Source organism: Ovis canadensis, chromosome X (genome assembly GCF_042477335.2).
Source record: "Ovis canadensis isolate MfBH-ARS-UI-01 breed Bighorn chromosome X, ARS-UI_OviCan_v2, whole genome shotgun sequence".
Classification (NCBI taxonomy): Eukaryota; Metazoa; Chordata; class Mammalia; order Artiodactyla; family Bovidae; genus Ovis; species Ovis canadensis.
Window position 1 is genome coordinate 58,666,699 of NC_091727.1, and position 18,691 is coordinate 58,685,389.

General features: G+C 50.9%; 2 protein-coding genes across 4 annotated transcripts in view; one reads left to right on the forward strand and one right to left on the reverse strand.

Moving 5' to 3' along the window:
• SYN1 (synapsin I) overlaps nucleotides 1-18,691 on the forward strand; it is a 53,716-nt gene that overhangs the window by 33,624 nt on the left and 1,401 nt on the right. For both annotated transcript variants that reach the window (XM_070291708.1, XM_070291707.1), the window contains exons 6-12: nucleotides 13,864-13,926; nucleotides 14,981-15,123; nucleotides 15,223-15,297; nucleotides 15,397-15,499; nucleotides 16,767-16,913; nucleotides 17,290-17,377; nucleotides 17,475-18,066. In XM_070291708.1, coding sequence (XP_070147809.1) covers nucleotides 13,864-13,926; nucleotides 14,981-15,123; nucleotides 15,223-15,297; nucleotides 15,397-15,499; nucleotides 16,767-16,913; nucleotides 17,290-17,377; nucleotides 17,475-18,066 — 1,211 coding nt within the window. The remainder of the gene's footprint in view (nucleotides 1-13,863; nucleotides 13,927-14,980; nucleotides 15,124-15,222; nucleotides 15,298-15,396; nucleotides 15,500-16,766; nucleotides 16,914-17,289; nucleotides 17,378-17,474; nucleotides 18,067-18,691) is intronic.
• TIMP1 (TIMP metallopeptidase inhibitor 1) lies at nucleotides 6,261-18,205 on the reverse strand. Of its 2 annotated transcripts, XM_070291741.1 has the most exons (8): nucleotides 18,094-18,205; nucleotides 10,805-10,898; nucleotides 9,697-9,878; nucleotides 8,697-8,825; nucleotides 7,869-7,948; nucleotides 7,560-7,686; nucleotides 7,192-7,316; nucleotides 6,261-6,525 (listed from the first exon to the last, which is right to left on the reverse strand). In XM_070291741.1, exons 3-8 carry the CDS (start codon nucleotides 9,830-9,832, stop codon nucleotides 6,355-6,357), a joined length of 768 nt encoding a protein of 255 aa, XP_070147842.1. In that variant the 5' UTR covers nucleotides 9,833-9,878; nucleotides 10,805-10,898; nucleotides 18,094-18,205; the 3' UTR covers nucleotides 6,261-6,354. The 2 variants fall into 2 exon arrangements, with proteins under 2 accessions (XP_070147842.1, XP_070147841.1); XM_070291740.1 differs by lacking the exons at nucleotides 10,805-10,898; nucleotides 18,094-18,205 and having other exon boundaries at nucleotides 9,697-10,674.

Below are 18,691 nucleotides of genomic sequence, written 5' to 3' on the forward strand. Positions count from 1 at the left end.
GAGCCTAAATGGGGTGAATGCCATTCCCTGATGGTCAGTAAAGTGTGACCAGATGTCCCTTGGCTGGGACAGATTGTGATCCCCAAGTGCTCAGTCCCAAAGATCCAGGGCACCATGGGTTGGGGACAGAATTTTCTGTGGATGGCCGAAATCAGGAGCACAGCATGCTGGGATTAGGAGTACTTGGTGGAAAATGCTCCAGGGAGGGGACACTTTGTTCTAGGGCTGGGACAGAGAGAGGCCTGAAGATGAGGTATCCATGCAGGGTAGGGACATGCAGGCTGGCCTGAGATAAGGAATTCCTAGAAGAAAACTTCTCCCCAGGGATGTTACCACTGCTGTGATGTGTAGATAGATAGATATAACCATATTGCTCTTTATATTTGAGTACTTTCATGACCCAGAAACGTTGATTCTGGGTTTTTTAGAACATTGATTGTCTGTGAGGGGGGTAAAGGGAGAGGGACCCTGGGACTGAAGAATACTTAATGGATGAGGGGTTGGGTCTTAGTATCACGTCCCTAGTTTTGGGGCCTCAAAGACCCACCCTATTCCCTCAGCCAGAACAAGGTCAGGGGCCTGTATTTTGGTGAGGAGACGGATATGGGGAAAGAGGTGAGCAGGGTGCCTTGATGTTTTGAACTCATAATGCTTCATGTTCTCAGTAAGAAGACCCAGGAATTAAGCCACAGGGATAAACGGTGGGAGAAATGTGTCAGGGGATCCCTTGAGTTTTAAACATTCAAGATTTTCCCTGTCCCAAGACTTGGGGAAAAAAAAAGTTTGCGGAACAACTGTTGTTTAGGTTCAACCACCTCACAGGGCTTTATCCACTCTTCTGGAACCTCACTGTGAGTCCCTGCATTAGAGGCCTTCCTGAGGTCTGCCCAGACTTACCCACATCTGAGTTACAATAAATAGTGTGGGGGTGTGGTTGGTAGCACCTGAGGGCCAGCCTGAGTCAGGGACAGAGCCAGGAACAAAGCAGGGACCAGCAGGAAGTTGGGACTCATGGCAGGGACCTGGAGACACAGTGAGGGTGAGTGGAGTTGAAGCATGAGCTTTTCCTGGCCCAGCTCACCCTCAATCAGGAGAGGATTCAAGGAACATTTAATTAATACTACTGCTTTCCAGGGGCCTGGAGTCAGAGGAGGCCCTCATGATGTGATGGGGGGAAAGGACACTGAGACTTGCCCTCTGGTACCAGTGGCCCCACCTCCACCCATCAGAGCTGTAACTCTTCACAAAGATTCAGCAGGAGGCCCAGGCTCAGTGGTGGATAAATAGTTAACAACAAAGAGGTGTGGCCTGGGCGTTCCTGCCCACATGAACTCTCTATTTTGCTTTTTAAAGCGCTCATATCTTCAGCCTTCTATTGCAGTGGGGACTGGTATTTGGGGAGTGTCTGGGATTCTAACAACTTCCTATGCAGACTTTCAACTAATCTCTTTTTTCAAGCTCCACCTTCACCTCTACATCCAGAGAGTATGTGTACCCTAATCATTTCCTTTGGTGGGCGCTCTATGTTATAACTAGGGTTGGTCCTCAGATTTCATCACTACTGGCTTAGGAGGTGTCTCAGGCTGGAGAGTGAGACCTAAGTGCCAGTCAGTATTGATGAAAAGGGAAGAATTGTTCTACCTCTTCATCTGTCATTGGGAGTATGGAGAGATGTTTCAACATATAGGGTAATATATTGAGAGTTGTTCCAGCAAGGAGATTTTCCAACTAGAGATATCTAAGGATGGGGAAATGTGTCAGTGGGGAAGGGTGGTCACTCAGTAGGGGCTATATGGATGGATGAGGCTTTATGAATAGAAAGACTTTTCAGGTGAGTTTAGCAATGAGGTAGATATCAATGGTGAGTATTTCCGAATGGTTCTGAATGGTAAGATTTGACAATGAGAGCATTTTGATAGGCATGCCTGAATGGGGAGATATGCCAGTAGAATGTATTCTTGGGAAGATTTGTTGATAGAAGTTGTCAATGAGAATTATGTCATAGAAAGGTATTCATGAATAGAGAGATTTGTCAACTAAGTGGTCATAGGAGATATGCCAATGGATTGGGTAATCATCAAGAGAGATATTTGTCACTAGAGTCCATCAGTGGATGATAGATTGCTCCTGGGTATTTGTGAATGGGGAGATTTGTCAGTTGGAGGTCATCAATGGAGATACATCAATCAGATGTTTATGAATAAAGAAGGTAGCTCAACAGAGGTATTTGTTACTGGGATATTTGTGGAAAAGGGAATTTGTGCAGTGAACAGAGGGGACATTTCAAAGGAGAAATATGCCAAGGGCTTAGAGACTTGTCACCTATAGTTTTGGCAGCAATAGAGATTTATAAATGTGATGATTTGTCCACAATGAGGACTTCATAGTGGGCAACGTTATCACTGAGGGGAGGGCTTGTCCCCAGAAGTCTTTGAAAATGTCAGTATTTGTAAGTGGGGTGATTTGGACACTGGGAAGCAGTGTAAAAGTCTCATATAATAAGAAAAAGTAACACATGAGCATATTAAATATTTGTTACATCTCTGGGGAAGATTATCAGGATGATGAGTTAAACTAAGGTTTCCAGGGTGCATTCAATTATTACTACTGATAATATACATTATTTCTAATATTGTAAATTATCATTCCCAACATTAAACATGATTTTCAATATTGTAAATAATCATTAGTGATACAGATAATCACTATTAAACAGTAAATTACATTTATCATACTACTCCTAATTAATACTTACAAGTGCTATGTACCTAGCACTGTTCCAGGCACTTTACACATAAAGTTACATGCCTATGAGTTAGGCATTCATTTTATACCAATCTTACAGAGGTGGAAACTGAGCTATAAAGAGGTAATGTAATTTCCCCAAGGTCACAGAGCTAGTACATGTAACGGGCAGGATTTGAATGCAAATGACCTGGCTTGAGTGTTTAGGTTCTTAATCACTACACTACACTGCTGCTGCTGCTGCTGCTAGGTCACTTCAGTCGTGTCCGACTCTGTGCAACCCCATAGACGGGGGCCCACTGTCTCTGGGATTCTCCAGGCAAGAACACTGGAGTGGGTTGCCATTTCCTTCTCCAATGCAAGAAAGTGAAAGGCGAAAGTGAAGTCTACCGGTCTAGAAATTTAAATTACTGTAACATCATATGGGAAGTTATTGTTATGAGAGTTTCATGTGTTTTGACACCCCCAAAATACCCAGTGGGTGAATGCACTCATTAATCATCCTCTAACGCTAGCACAGACTTCAGAAGGATTCTGGGTAGGGACTGCAAGGCCCATCTTTCAGGGAGATCCTGGGAAAGGTTGAGGGCAGGAGAAGAGGGTGTCAGAGGATGAGATGGCTGGATGATATCATTGACGCAATGGACATGATCTTGGGCAAACTTCCGGAGATGGTGAGGGACAGATGCTGCAGTCCATGGGGTTGCAGAGTCGGACACAACTGGGCGATTGAACAACAACAACTGAGGCTTGGGTGAGAAGGGCCAGCCCCCAGGCTACCCGTGGAGCTGGACCCCATGCTGCACACCTCTCCAGACTGCCACCCACCCTGACTTGCTTCTTCTCAGCCATCAGAGTCTCTTCCAATCAGAGGTTCACACACAGACATGTGGAATGCTAGGGGTGACGGGCAACTCAGTTTACTCACTTTAGTGGATTTTCTTTTTTTTTTGGGGGGGGGGCGCTGCAGTGCAGCATGCAGGTTCTGAGTTCCCTAACCAGAGATCGAACCTGTGGCCCCTGCATGGGGAGTGTGGAGTCTTAACCACTGGACCACCAGAGAAGTCCTTTAGTTGATTTTCCAGAAGAGTGATGGGGGGTGTAATGACCCCAGGACTACATGTATCTTGCCTGGAGCTCCTGCTGGGGTCTGGGGGAGGTGATCTTGTATGCTGAGACTCTGTGAAAAGGGCTGCAGTAGGGCCTGGTGGTTATCCCATAAAGTATTGAGTCCTGATCCAGGGCACTACCTGTAGGTGGGCAGGTTGGCAGGAGAACCATTTCCACAATAGGCTTCATCCTTCTACTGCCACTTTCCACTTCACCTTCTTCCCAGGGGTAAACTAATGGAGAGCTCAGGGCACTTCCCAGGTGTCTCGGTAAAGAATCTGCCTGCCAATGCAGGAGAGGTGGGTTTGATCCCTGGGTCAGGAAGATCCTGGAAGAAGGACATGGCTACCCACTGCAGTATTCTTGCCTGGAGAATCCCATGGACAGAGGAGCCTGGCAGGTGATAGTCCATGGGGTCGCAGAGAGCTGGACATGACTGAACACTCATGCATACATGCAGAGAGCAGGCCCTGGGGTCAGGAAACAGCGTAAGAGTGCAGGGAGCTGGTACTAGGGTTTAGTGAACTGTCAGGTCCTTTCTTTGTAACCATCAGCAGAGGCTGCCATTTGCCCCTTTTGGTGGACAGGGTTCAATCCTCCCAGGGCATAACCAACGTGTAAATATTAAGACAAAAATTGTTGCTGGAAATATCTGCACATCCATCCCTGGGACATACCTTGAGACCTGGCAGAACCTTCCAGGAGTACAAAAGGACATGGACCAACAGGATCCAGGGGGCCATACTAGATGACCCAGAATGTCCTGGAGGAGACCTGGGTTCTTACTGGTAGCACCAGTAGGTAGTCTGATGGGAGGGAATTTGGAAGTCTTTTCCTTTGACAAAGTAAAAGCGTTAGTCACTTAGTTGTGTCCAACTTTGCGACCCCATAGACTATAGCCTGCCAGGGTCCTCTGTCCATGGGATTCTCCAGGTAAGAATACTGGAGTGAGTTGCCATTTCCTCCTCCAGGGGATCTTCATGACTCAGGAATTGAACCTGGGTCTCCTGCATTGCAGGCAGATTCTTTACCACTGGGCCACCTGGGAAGCCCTTCCTTTGACAAAGATCTATGTAAAGCAGATTCCAGTCAACAGGACACTTGAGTGTTCTACTGAATGTTTGCACCAATCTGAAAGCCCAGTTCCCAGGGGCCTCACTTCAGTTGGATCTTTGGAGTGTAAGGGGTAGGTTCTAGGGACTGAGAAGGGCCTGGGTCAAGCTGTGTAAGCAAGAAGTCATGAGGAAGGGAGTGTTTGGAAGGCCACTCACTCAGGTTTTTGGGAGGAAGATGAACCAGAAAGGTGAGGCTTGAGTCTAGAGGCCTGAGTTTTGGTGAATGGACAGCTGTGTAGGGGAAGGTGGAGGTGCGGGTGAGCTAATGCACCTGGTTGGTCCTGATTTTGGACCCTAGCTGCACTTCACTGCTTCAGTTGATCAAAAGAGTGAGGGGAGCAGAAATAGAGGGGAGGGAAGAAGGGCAGAACTTGGGGATTTTCAGATCACGCCTTCTACCCCTCCCTCCTTGTCCCCAAATGAACACTTCCAAGGAATCTCCCATAGGCCGTGGGTGGGAGGCAGGGCTGCCCTTTCTTCCAGAGGCCCTGGCTGAGCTATGTTGACGGGGGTTGGGGGGGACCTCTGGGCCTACTGGAAGTCTCCCTGTTCACTCAAGTCAGACTCAGTACAAAACCTAAGGTTGCAACAGTGACACCCACAGGTTTGGATGGGGTAAAACGTCCTCCCTGGATGACATCAGGACAGCACCTGAAGCGAGGAGAGCTGTATACAAATGATTGATAGGGCATTTGTCAAGGAGCTGGTCCACTGGAGGGATGTGTGAATAGGGGAATTTGCCAGTGAGGTTGCCATTTGGTATGCACGCATGCGTGCTAAGTCACTTCAGTCGTGCCCGACTCCACGACCCTGTAGACTGTAGCCCGCCAGGCTCCTCTGTCCATGGGATTCTCCAGCAAGAATACTGGAGTGGGTTGCCATTTCCTCTTCCAGGCGATCTTCCCGACCCAGGGATTGAACCTGCATCTCTTACATCTGCATTAGCAGGCAGGTTCTCTACCACTAGCGTCACCTGGGAAGCCCCTGCCATGTGGCAGCAGTAGGATAATTTCTGAACTAGAAAGCTCAATGCAGTAGGAACTACAAATTAGTCTGGTAAAATGCTTTAAAGTATTGAGTAGAGAGATAATCCAGTAAGTCATGGTTGGTAAGGCAGGCTACATGACAGCAGTGCTAATGCCAATGTAGAGAATAATTATCAATACCTCAAACTGTATATAAAATATAAAAAGCAGTGGACACCCATCACTCCTCAGCATTGGTCCCAGGGTACCCCCACCAGGTCAAGTGACGTGGGTTTGTTCCCAGACACTACACAGGGAGACTGCCTGCTGGGTGGTAGTTCTTTATTTCATCCTCTTGAAGAAAGGTGGGAGTGGAAACAGGTGAACACTGTGCAAGCTCGGCTTCTGCTGTGCAGGGTTCAGGCCCCCCGGGGCCGCAGGGACTGCCAGGTGCACATCCCTGGCTCCCGGGGCAGGCAGGCCAGGTGGCGGCTCTGGAACCCCTTGTCAGAGCCTGTGAGCAGCTGGTCCGTCCACAAGCAATGAGTGTCGCTCTGCAGTTTGCAGGGGATAGATGAGCAGGGAAACACCTGGAGGAGGGGGAGGAGGAACAGCTCTGAGGGCTTCTCCTTCTGCCCCTCCAGAGAACTTTCCACTCCTCAGCTGTTAACACAGAACTGCTAGGGAGACCTGGTGTCACCCGACATGGGTACAGACTCAAAAACAGTCCCTCCCATTGTGGGGAACAGTCAAGGCTTGGTGAGATGATAGCAATCCATATCAAAGATCAGTTTCCTGGAATGGTGGTAGGGGAGCAGTCAGGCAGGTCACCTGGGGGGACCCATCCCATTGGACGGGGAATAGCTGGCAGGCAGGAAACTTAAGCCTAAGAAGGAAACATGGGGCTCAGAGATAGTCACTGGGGTCAGAGGACTTCCAGGGCCATCAGGGAGCAATCCTGGAACCCTCAGAGTGGCAGAGCAGTCACAAGGGGGAGTGAGAGGGACAGAAAGCAGGCAGATAGTCTAGGGAACTGTGAATCCCCAGGTATCAGACACAGGGCAAAGGAACAAGCAGAATGTCCAGAGGAACAGTCTCGGATTTGAGGGAACAGCAAGAGAGATCAGGAATATCCCTAGGGTTTGGGGAGCAGCCATGGGGACAAGGAATAGCTAGAGGGAGCAAGAAACAAGCCATGGTTTGGGGACAAGCCCAAGGACTGCTCTCCAGGAGGTGGGCAAGTTCCAGGCACTCACTGTGCATTCCTCACAACCAGCAGCATAGGTCTTGGTGAATCCCCGGCGCTGAGCAGAACTCATGCTGTTCCAGGGAGCCACAAAACTGCAGGTGGTGATGTGCAGGTGCCCATTCGACAATTGTCCTGGGGGGAGGTCAACAGGCAGCTTCTGATTGGCTGAGCCAGGGACAGAGTAGCACCAGATTGGTGTCCCAGGACCACCGACACCCGCTGAGCAAAGCCCCAGCCTTCTGATAGGCTGAAATTGGGGCATTCCTCATTTCAACAGGGACCATTCTTTTAGAGCCTCCCTTCCCTTGCACTTGCGCAGTTGCCAGGTAGCAGCGGAGGGTTGGCGTGGCACAGGGCGTTAGGGTGGGACCTCACCAGCTATGAGAAACTCCTCACTGCGATTCTGGGACCTGTGGAAGTATCCGCAGACGCTCTCCATGGCAGGGGTGTAGATGAATCGGATGTCTGGGGCATCCCTCAAGGCACTGAACCCTTTGAACATCTGTCAGTGGATGAGGGGAAGAGTCTTTTACTGACACAGTCCTCCCACTCCACATTCTTCCCTGAAGTCAGATAGCATCCTGAGATCACAGCTAACTTCCCCGCCAAACTGTTGGCCAGAGGCTTTTATTCTGATGGGGAGGAAGATGTTAGGAACTGCTGGGGCAAGAACTGAAGGGTTACCTTAGTCATCTTGATCTCATAACGCTGGTATAAGGCAGTCTCATTTACTTCTGCGGTCCCCACGAACTTGGCCCTGATGACTGCAAAAGAAGAGGGGAAATTAAAAAAAGTCAAAGGGACTGCAAGGGGCCAATACAAATAATCACAATAATACTAGCAAAGCACATACTTAAATAGGGATTGCTGGATGCCAGACAGCACCCTAGAGATTTATACATTTGTTAATTGCTTCATGTGTATGTTGAATGCCTATTCTTGGCCAAGCACTGCTTCAACCCTTTTTCCTATATTCATCCTGTGTTCATTCACACAACAAATATTTTAGAGCACCTGCTCTGTGCCAGGCACTGTTCTGGGTGTCAGGGACACAGCAGGGAACAAAACACAGAAATCTCTCCCTTTGTGGAGCTCACAGTCTAGCTAGAAGAGAGACTAAACACACGTGAAATAAGTATATGGGAAGTTAGAAGGTAGTAAGCGTGATAGGGAACTTCAGAGCTGGGTGAGGGGGATCAGGAGTACTAGGGGACAGGGGTTCAAGTTTTGAATAGGGTGGTCAGGGAAGGTCATCCTGAGAAGGTGACATTTAAGGCAGCCACTTATGTGGATACCTGGGAGGATGGGTATACCAGGCAGAAGCAGCAGCCAGTACAAGGGCTCTGAGGTTGGTCTGGGCCTTGAGTAATCAAGAAAGCGTGAGGATGCAGAGCAGCTAAAGCAGTCAGGGTGCTGAGCGGAACTGTTCTAGAGGTGGGCACCCTCGTGCACCCCACTGGACTGAGAGGGAAACCAAAGCCGGGAGTGTGTGGGCAAGGTGGGCACACTCACCGACTTCGGAGTTGCAGAAGGCCGTCTGTGGGTGGGGTGGGACGCAGGTACAGGCTCGGCTGGGGGCCGTGAGCCACAGCAGCAACAGGATGCCAGAGACCGTGGGTGCAAAGAGGGCCATGGTGGGTTCTGTGGGGGGTGGGGAGGAGGGGTCAGAGGGCCCCCAGCCCAGCTGATCCACATACCTGGGCAGGCCTCCCACCCCACTCTACACCACACCCCTCCACACACACAGTGGGGATTTTAAGGGGCTTGGGGATTTGAGAACCCAGGAGAGTTTAGGGGGATAGGGAGTTAGGAGAGTTTAGGAGTCGTGGAATTCGAGCAATTTAAACTTTGAGCACTAGGTAAGTGGGTGAGTTATGGGGCTGCAGTGTTTAGGGGGCTGGGGGAGTTGGAGAATTTTGGGGTGTTAAAGAAATGGGAGGGTTGAGGAGTTGGGGCTGAAGAATTTGGGGTTGGGGAGCTGGAGGAGTTTGCAGGGAGGTTGGGAGTTTGGGGGTTGTGCATATTGAGCGGTAGGGGAGGTGGGGCAGTTGAAGGAAGTTGAGGAATTTGGAGGAGCTTGGGGTATTAAGGGGTTGACAGAGTTTGAGGGCTTAAGGGGGTGGGATGCCTGAGGAATTAGGGTGCAGAGAAAGCTTTGAGTTTAGGGAGTTGGGACTTTGGGAGGCTGGGGATTGTGGGGGTTGAGGGAGCTTCGGGGGTTTGGTTGCTGGGGGACAAAGAGGGAATTTAGGGGAGTTGGCAGCTTGGGAGGCAGCTGTGACTTTAGGGGCTCGTGGCTTTCGGGGAGCTGGGGATGGATGTCAAGGGTTCAAAGGAGTTGGGAGTGTTGGGATTGAAAGAGCGATTCCAGCCCCCCTCCCCCGTCCCCACCCTTTTCTCCTGCTCCAGCCCAGGGTCCTGGTACCCGCCGGCCAGGATGAGCAGCCGAGTATCAGGCAGGAAAGCTCCAGCCCAGTTCCAGGCCCCGCGGGCCGCCCAAGCCCCTGCCTACCTCTGGTGTAGCCTCTCTGGGCGCTGGGTCTGCGGCGATGGCGGCAGGGCCTGAGCTGCGGAGGATAAATATCCACGCGAGGGCGGGGTAGCAGCAGCGGTAGGAAACCACAGGCCTCCAGGCTTCCTGGATGCATTACTCATCCGCCCACCATCCGTGGAGGCCAAGGGGCGGGCCCTGGGCTGCCGAAAAGGAGATGCATCCTTCTCCTCTCCCTCCCCCAGAGCCTCGCCCTGACCACCCCCTCCCCCGTCTCCACGTCAGGCACCATCCCTCCAGGCGGTCTCAGCCGAGGGTTACAGGCAGGATTCCGCCCAATGCAGTTCCCTAAAGTCTCCAGAATCTGATCACCCACATCCTCCAAAACCCCTCATGGGTGAAGCCCAAATGGTTCCTTCCTTCAATAAACACTTTGGTATGCAACTACTATGGGGGGAGGCAGAGAGCAAACAAGTAGAAACAGTGGAGGGAGATAGGGCAGATGAATGGAGGAAGGATACAGTGGGGAAACTGAGGCACAGGCGGTTAAATGATTTATCCAAGCTCACAGTTAATAAGTGGCAAAACTGGGATTTGAACTCAGGTCGTAGAGCCAAAGCCTGGATCTTAACCCCTCTCAGAAAACAAAACAAAACAAAACAAAAACAAAAACAGGCAAACAGCATTTATATAGCACCAGCTCACTTCATGGAAAAGGAAATGGCAACCCACTCCAGTATTCTTGCCTGGAGAATCCCATGGACAGAGGAGCCTGGCAGGCTACAGTCCATGGGGTCACAAAGAATCAGACACGACTGAACAACTAACACAACTCACTTCAAGCTCATGATAAGCCTCTGGGGTGGTTATTGATATTATTCCCATTTCCCAGAGGAGGCACAGAGGAACTGAAGAACTTTCCCAGGACCACAGGGCATGGCTGGGATTTGAACCTAGGCTAACTAGTGCCAGGATCTTAACCCAGGCAGAGCACAGTCCTGGCAAGCAGGGAAGCTGCCAGTGAATGAATGAGCATTGGGGTGGGGGGAGCTGAAAGGTGGTGAAAGAGGCCAGTGAGTCAGTAGAAAACAGATCCCCTCCCATCCTGCCCTCCCCCTTCCCCACCAACCTTCCCATGCCCCTGGTGGGGGGTGGGGTGAGACAATCTGTCCAACAGCTTCCAGATGCTGCCTGGATCTTCCCTGGGGTCCTGGGAAAGGGCTCTGAGGGCCAATTAACATCCTTGGTTAGTCCAGGGAGGACAAGCCAATGATAATGATGATAGCAGCCTCTTCCGGAGCACTTACTATATACTGTGCCCTGAAGCCTTCGTGTAATTCTGTCATCAGATCTCTGTTACCTCCTTGCTAATTAAGCTTGATTAAGTCAGCAAGGTTAGCACAACCATCACCATCACCAATACCACCACAACAGAAACTACTGCCAGCACTAGGGAGTTCTTACTATTACTACACATCAAACACTGCTCTGAAATCTTTGTAGCTACTCTATCTGTCATCAGTTCCGATCACCTCCTTGTCAATTAATAATGGCTAACCTAGGGATGTTAAAACCAATAATAATAATAGTGCTTGACACTTTTTTGAGGATGGAGGCTTCCTGTGTGCCAAATACTAAAGCCAGCACAGGCTTTAGCATGCCAGTGCTAAATGTTTTGTCTGAAATAGCTGTTGTGTTTCCTCACAAAATATGTGAGTTAGAGACTGTTCATGTTCTCATTATCCCGATGAGGAAACAGACAAAGGGGTAGAGTGATCTGCCCAGGAATGAGAGTGAAGAAATGACTCTTTGGGTTAGGGGGGAGGTGGTGGTAGGGGGACTAGATAAGGGGGAAGAGACATAAACCAGGAATTTGGAGAAGCTGATTGTGAAAGTGGGGAGTGAGAGTGATGAGACGGGCTGAGTAAGTTGGTCTTGGGGCAAAGGGAGAAGTGAGGGCAGGGGAAGTCCTGCTGCAGCCCCTCGCTAACCCTGCTTCTGACGCCAGCTGTTAAGTCTGTAACCTGAGTCAGCACAGAGTTTTGCCCACTGTCTACATGTGAAGGGTTGTGTGGATGCGGGTTATTGTGCAGATCTCAAAACCAGTGGGGTTTCCTGGACGGGTAGTCCAGCTGGTGTAGCCACCTGGTGAGGTGGGTGTGGGGGGTGTGGGGTTCAGCTGGTTGTGCAGACACCTGACAGTCCTCCCATACACCAAGTGCTTGGGCCTGATTGTGCCCTACGTACAGATCAGGAAACTGAGGCCTGGAGGGGGTTTAGTGACCTGCTTGGGGTTAAACATGGCCTTAGGAAGAGGAGAGGCCAAGATTCAAACCTAGGGCTGGCTCGGGGATCCCAGTGTTCAGAGATCCCTACAGGCACAGCATGTGTGGGCACACACATACACACAGTGTTGTGTTCAGGCTCAGGTCCAGAGAAAACAAGGTTTATAAAAGGGGCCTAAAGACTTCAGGGGGGAGTGTGCATGTGCGCTTACACAAAGCATCCTGCTGTGTCTGCTTCTGAGGGTTGTGTGTGTGGTTTTAGGCGGCGTGGCTCCTCCGTGTGGTGTGCGGTATGTGTGCGCTGTGTACCTGAATGCTTTGGATAGCCCACTATGTTTGTGTTGCTTCTCGAGTTGTATCTGCCTCTGTAAAGCAGGTCTGGGTTGCACATGGAATTAAGGGTTTGCGGTCACCTCTGAAAGCTGGGTGTGCGCCTGTGTTACATCACCTGCCATTTCTGCCTGGTTTGCCTGGAACGCTATCTAAAGCATCCTGGCAACAAGATAACGACTCGGTGCTTCTCAGCACCCCATCGTGACGCCACTCATTTGGGAAATGAGGAAGGTGGGGGGCAGTGGAGGGAGGGTGAGGCCTGAAGGTCAGTCGGTCACCCTGACCTTGCGGGCTTCCTGTGCCTGTGTCGGGAACTGAGAACCGCCACCACCCCAGCAGCCCCTCCGGGAATGCTGCTCTCTACCCTGTCGCCCGTCTACATGGCAGAGGGAGGGCACAACCCTGCGCGTGCATCCATGTGCATGTGCGGTGAGGCTGGGGTCAGCTAACTCAGTTCCCTCTACCCTGCCCAGGGTTGGGGGAGACTTGAGGTATCCCCACACCTAAATGTGTGTGTGCGTGCACATACACACCCCAGAGTGTTGTTCATGTACTTAAGAGGTTGTGGGTGTCCCTGGTTGTGTACATGCCTGTTTGTATGTATGGCAAGGCACGTTTTGTATGTATGTGTATCCCTAGATACATTTTGTGTCCAGGAGGGTGGTGTGTCTCTGTTGTGGGTCTCAGTGCTTCTGTGAATACCTAGAAGTGTGTATACCTCTGGAAGTAGGGTGGGTCTTTCCATTTGGTGTGCATATGCCTAGGAATATTGCATGTGTATGTATGTGAGTGTTGAACATGTACCCAGTTCTGTTGTATGTGCCTGTCACACTTGTGTGTACCTCTGAGGGTTGTGTCTCAGTGTTGCACAGGTAATCTTCGTGTTATGTGTCCCTCTGTTACATGGCTTTGGGTGAGGAGGGCTGTGTGTACGTCTGTGCCCAAAAGTATGGACTGCATGTCTACAAGCGTTGAGTGTATACTGCTGGGCTGGCTGGCTGGCTGTGTGGCCAGAGAGCAAGGCGTGCTCCAGAGCTTGTGTTGGCGGTGGGTCTTTCCATTGCCTGGGTCTCAGTGTGTGTGGGAACCTCTGGGTGTGGCAGTGGAGATCTGAGTTCTGAGGGTTTGTGAGGGTTTGTGTGTCTCTGGGTTGTGTATGTGTGTGGAGGAGATGCACACACAAGGCCTCCTGGCTGAGGGGTCCAGTTGCTACTTGCTCACCACCACACCCCTACACACACACATACACATACTCACTTCTCTATCATCCATCCATTCACTGTAAAAATAAACTTTCCCTTTTCCGGAAAAGTCCCCCACCCCTTACCCATGCCTCTGCCCGGGAAAGCAGAGGCGGGAAGTCTGGGACTTGGGGGTGGTGGAGGGAGGGACAGGCAGCTAGGGCTCTGAGTTGGAGTCTGAGCTCCCAGGTGCTGTGTGACCCCAGCTGCTAGCTGGCTATCTCTGACCCACCTCTTGTGGGAAAATGGCTCTGTGTGGCTCCCACTGGATGGGCTCCCCTCACCCCTGCCCTGACCACTGACCACACTCCGCCTTTCCACCCTACCAGCTCAGCAGCACAACGTACCCTGTGGTTGTGAAGATGGGGCACGCACACTCTGGGATGGGCAAGGTAAGTCCCCAGGTGGGGTTTGGACCTGTGTGCTTGTAACTGATGCATGTTCCTGGCGCTGTGCAGGTGTAAGTACAGGCATACCTCGTTCTGCTGCACTTCCCTTTATTGCTCTTCACAGGTACTTTTTTTTTTTTTTTTTACAAATTGAAGGTGCATGGCAACCCTGCATTGTCAGATGATGGCTAGCATCTTTTAGCAATAAAGTATTTTAAAACTAAGGTATGTACATTGTTTTTTTAGATATGTATTACACCTAACAGAATACAGTATAAATACAACTTTTATATGCACTGGAAAACCAAAAAATTTGTGACTTGCTTTATTATGACCTTCACTTTATCACGGTGGTCTAGAACTAAATCCACAGTATCTCCAAGAAAGTATGCCTATAGAAGCATATTGTGTATTCAGTGAATAAAATAATTTTGTATGTGTGCCCTTTATCTATTTGTATTTTTCCACATATGCTTACATTTGTTGGCCCATTTTTCTATCCTGCATTCAGCCAGTTTTGTGTGTCCTGTTATTTGTTAGTGTTTCCAGCACTGTTTGTATGTGGGCAGGCCTCTGTTGAACACATACCATGTCATCTTTTACATTCAAGGGTCTTGGGGTCCTGTGTGCTGGCCACCCATCTGATTTTGTCTGTACGTCCATAGAAAGCAGACTTGTAATTTTTATGTTTGTGTCCATGCTTCTCTGTTTACATATTGTATATACAATGGATTTTGTGTCTGGGTGCCCATATTCATATACTGTATATACACACAATTTTCTCACAGCTTTATTGAGATATAATGCACATACCATAAACTGACCCATTTAAAGTAAGAGTCTAAAAATTGGGTTGTATGTACTCATACCCCATGAGGTATCTGCCATGCACATGTAAAAACCAGGAAACCCAGAATTAATACATGCTTGACTGCCTTGGGGGTATCCACTGAATTTCTGTGCACTCATCTCACCTGTGTCATTTGCCCCAAGGCACCCCCACTGCCCACTACCACCCCATCCTAACCGGGCCCTGACTCCCACCCTACTCCCACAGGTCAAGGTGGACAACCAGCATGACTTCCAGGACATCGCGAGTGTCGTGGCACTGACCAAGACGTATGCCACCACCGAGCCCTTCATTGATGCCAAATACGATGTACGCATCCAGAAGATTGGGCAGAACTACAAGGCCTACATGTGAGTGGAAAGACCAAGGCCTGGGGAGGGGGTCCCCCTGCCCTGCCTTGTGCAGTCCAGGCCCCCTGAGCCTCTCTCCTGTCTCCTTTTGTTCTCCAGGAGGACATCAGTGTCAGGAAACTGGAAGACCAACACTGGCTCTGCGATGCTTGAGCAGATTGCTATGTCTGACAGGTGGGCGGCCTGACCTTGGTGGGGGCTGATGGGGGGAAGAATGTAAGTGTGGCTGCCCCGACAGGTACTGACAGGCTTCCTTGCCTTGCATTTTGGCAGGTACAAGCTGTGGGTGGACACGTGCTCAGAGATTTTTGGGGGACTGGACATTTGTGCAGTGGAAGCGCTGCATGGCAAGGATGGACGAGATCACATCATTGAGGTGGGAGCACCCCAGAATTTGGTGGGGGTACAGACACACTAGCAGGTGCAGGGCAGCAACACTCTGTGAAGCATGCCAGGGCCCAGAAAGCCCTGAATGAATGGCAATATGTAAAACTGTGAAGTGCCTTGTGAACTGGGATTTCCTTGGCAAGTGGCAAAATTCTTAGTAAATTCTAAACTGCTCTGTGAAACTTGGACATCTTTAGTGAATAGCAAAATATTTGTTCAATTATAATGTCCTCTGTGAACTGAGACACCATAGTGAATGACCAAGCACTTAGTAATCTTTAAAGTATTCTGTGAACTTTTACTTGGCTGACAGCAAAGAACTTAGTAAGCTATAAAGAACTTCACAGAGAGTGGTGGCTGATACTAAAGCATTCTGTGAACTGTAAAGTACCTTAAGAAGGTACTGCTTCATGAATAGCAAAGTGCTTTTAAAATTCTAAAGCTCTTTGTAAGCAGCAGTGTCCCCAGTAAACAGTAAAGCAATTCGTAAACTGTAAAATACCTTGAAAGTTCAGAGTGCACGGTAAATGGTAGCGCTTTATAAATGGTAAGCATCTTCTAAACAGTGGTGCCCTTTGCAAAGTACTTTCTAAAGCCTAAGCACACCATATATGCAACAGTCCTTTGTCAAAGACAAGGAGCTTTGTATACTGTAAAGCAGCACATAAACCACAAAGTTCTTTGTAAAGGACAAAGCACCTAGCAAACTATAAAGCAGGCATTGGCAAACTTTTTCTATCGAGGCCAAACAGTGTGTATTTTTGGCTTTGTGGGCCATATAATGTCTGTTGCAGCTCCTCAATTCTACAAGAGCAGCCACAGACAATATGGCAAGAAAGTAAAGGGGGTTGTGTTACCATGAAACTTGGTTTATGGACACTGAAATTTAAATTTCATATAGTTTTCTCAGGACATGAAATCTTTTGGGTTTTTTTTCTCAGCCATTAAAAAATATAAAACCCACCCTTAGCCCAGGAGGCAGAGGGGCAGAGGGGACTGTACAGAAACAGGTGCTGGGCCAGATTTGGCCAGTAGGTAAGCCCTCATTTGCTCACCCATTTGTATATCCTAAGCTGTAAAGTATCTTGTAAAAGACAAGCCTTCCCACACTGCATAATCAGTGCCTCTCAAACCGAAGTTTGTTTCCTGGGCAGCTGCCAGTCATGCCTCTTTCCAGCTTTTCAAGAACTTTGTCATCCTTGCCCTCCCATGCACTTCCTGCTTCTCTCCTCACCGGATCCCCTCTCCTCCCCCAGGTGGTGGGCTCCTCCATGCCGCTCATCGGTGACCACCAGGATGAAGACAAGCAGCTCATCGTAGAGCTCGTGGTCAACAAGATGGCCCAGGCACTGCCCCGGCAGCGGCAGCGGGATGCCTCCCCTGGCAGGGGCTCCCACAGCCAGGTCAGGCCCCTGGCTCTGGCCCTCAGGGGCTAGATGTGGGCAGGCCAGCCCTTGGTCATGCTGTGTCATAGAGCTGATAACCAGCAGGCTAAGAGTAACACAGGGACACACATGTGTTGTGGCAATGAACAACTTTTAAAAATTGCCCAATAATTTAAAAATTGATAAATAGTTGCTACCCTGACTTCCCTGAGTACCTTCTGACCCCTCCCCTGGGAAGAAACCACCCCCCCCAACCCCACAACCTGCCATCCCTCAGCTCAGCCACAAATGCGGCAACACCCAGCATACAGGGAACCCGTGTCATTCTGATTGGCTGATGCCCCACTGGCTGGTAACTATTTTTAACCTCTCCTGCTCCACTCCTCTGCCGCAGACTCCGTCCCCAGGGGCCCTGCCCTTGGGCCGCCAGATCTCCCAGCAGCCCTCGGGGCCCCCAGCTCAGCAACGACCCCCGCCACAGGGTAAGTGAGGGGCCAGCTTCCTGGGCCCCGACTCTGCCTGGCAGCCTCCTACCTCTCACTGGCTCTCTCACATGTGCACTTTCTCTCTGTCCCTCAGGCGGCCCTCCACAGCCGGGCCCAGGCCCCCAACGCCAGGGACCCCCGTTGCAGCAGCGCCCGACCCCACAGGGCCAGCAGCACCTTTCGGGCCTTGGACCCCCAGCTGGCAGCCCCCTGCCCCAGCGTCTACCAAGTCCCACATCAGTGCCCCAGCAGCCTGCATCCCAGGCCACACCGCTGACCCAGGGTCAAGGCCGCCAATCCCGGCCAGTGGCTGGAGGACCTGGGGCACCTCCAGCTACCCGCCCACCCGCCTCCCCATCTCCCCAGCGCCAGGCGGGCCCCCCACAGGCTACTCGTCAGACATCGGTCTCTGGTCAGGCTCCACCAAAGACCTCAGGAGTTCCAGCGGGTGGTCAGCAGCGCCAGGGCCCACCCCAGAAACCCCCAGGCCCTGCTGGCCCCACACGCCAGGCTAGCCAGGCTGGTCCCATGCCCCGCACTGGGCCACCCACTACGCAGCAGCCGCGACCCAGTGGCCCGGGCCCCGCTGGACGTCCCACCAAGCCACAACTGGCCCAGAAACCCAGCCAGGATGTGCCACCACCTGCCACTGCTGCTGCCGGGGGACCCCCACACCCCCAGCTCAAGTAAGAGGACCCCACAGCAGCCCTCACCTTGCTGCTCACAAAATGGTCTCCTGCACGTGGAGGGCAACCCTGGGATCCCCGGCTCCTCAGACCCTGGTCCTGCACAGGATCCTAACAGCTCTCTCTCTGGTTCCAGTCTGAGCCAGACCCTTCCCCCTTCAGAGGCTCCTACCCTCCATCCCAGAGAATCCCCTTTTCAGTTCAGAATCCTCCCTGTAGGCCCTGGGAAAGCCCCCCAGCCCAGCTCCTCTTGGCCTACCCCAGAAGCCTTGCTAACCCTTCTTCAGTACTTCCCTGCCCAACTCATTCTTCTCCTACCCAACCTCCCTGCAACCGAACCCCCAAACTCCTCCCAGCCCAATCCACAATCCTCCTAAGTTATTTCACTTTCCAGTCATCCTCCTACTTTCTCTAGAGTCTAGGCTCCCTTCTGGTCCATCTGAGTCTCCTCCCAAATCACACTATCCTCTCTGCCTCTTCTGGTCCATTCCAGACCTCCTCCATTACCTCAAAAGCCCTCCCTGCCCCATCCAACTGCTCCCCAAACAGATCTTCCCCTTCCAGCCTGTCCTTGGTCCAAGCCCTACACCACCCCTCTTTCTGGACTCCTTACCCTTGGACTAGA

Coding starts and splice junctions, on each gene's coding strand:
- TIMP1 (XM_070291741.1), bottom strand. CDS start 9,832: ATGCATCCAGGAAGCCTGGAGGCCTGTGGTTTCCTACCGCTGCTGCTA. Junction 7,949..8,696: donor CTTCTGCAACTCCGAAGTCG/GTGAGTGTGCCC, acceptor CTTCTTTTGCAG/TCATCAGGGCCAAGTTCGTG. Junction 6,526..7,191: donor CTGGTTGTGAGGAATGCACA/GTGAGTGCCTGG, acceptor CCCCTCCTCCAG/GTGTTTCCCTGCTCATCTAT.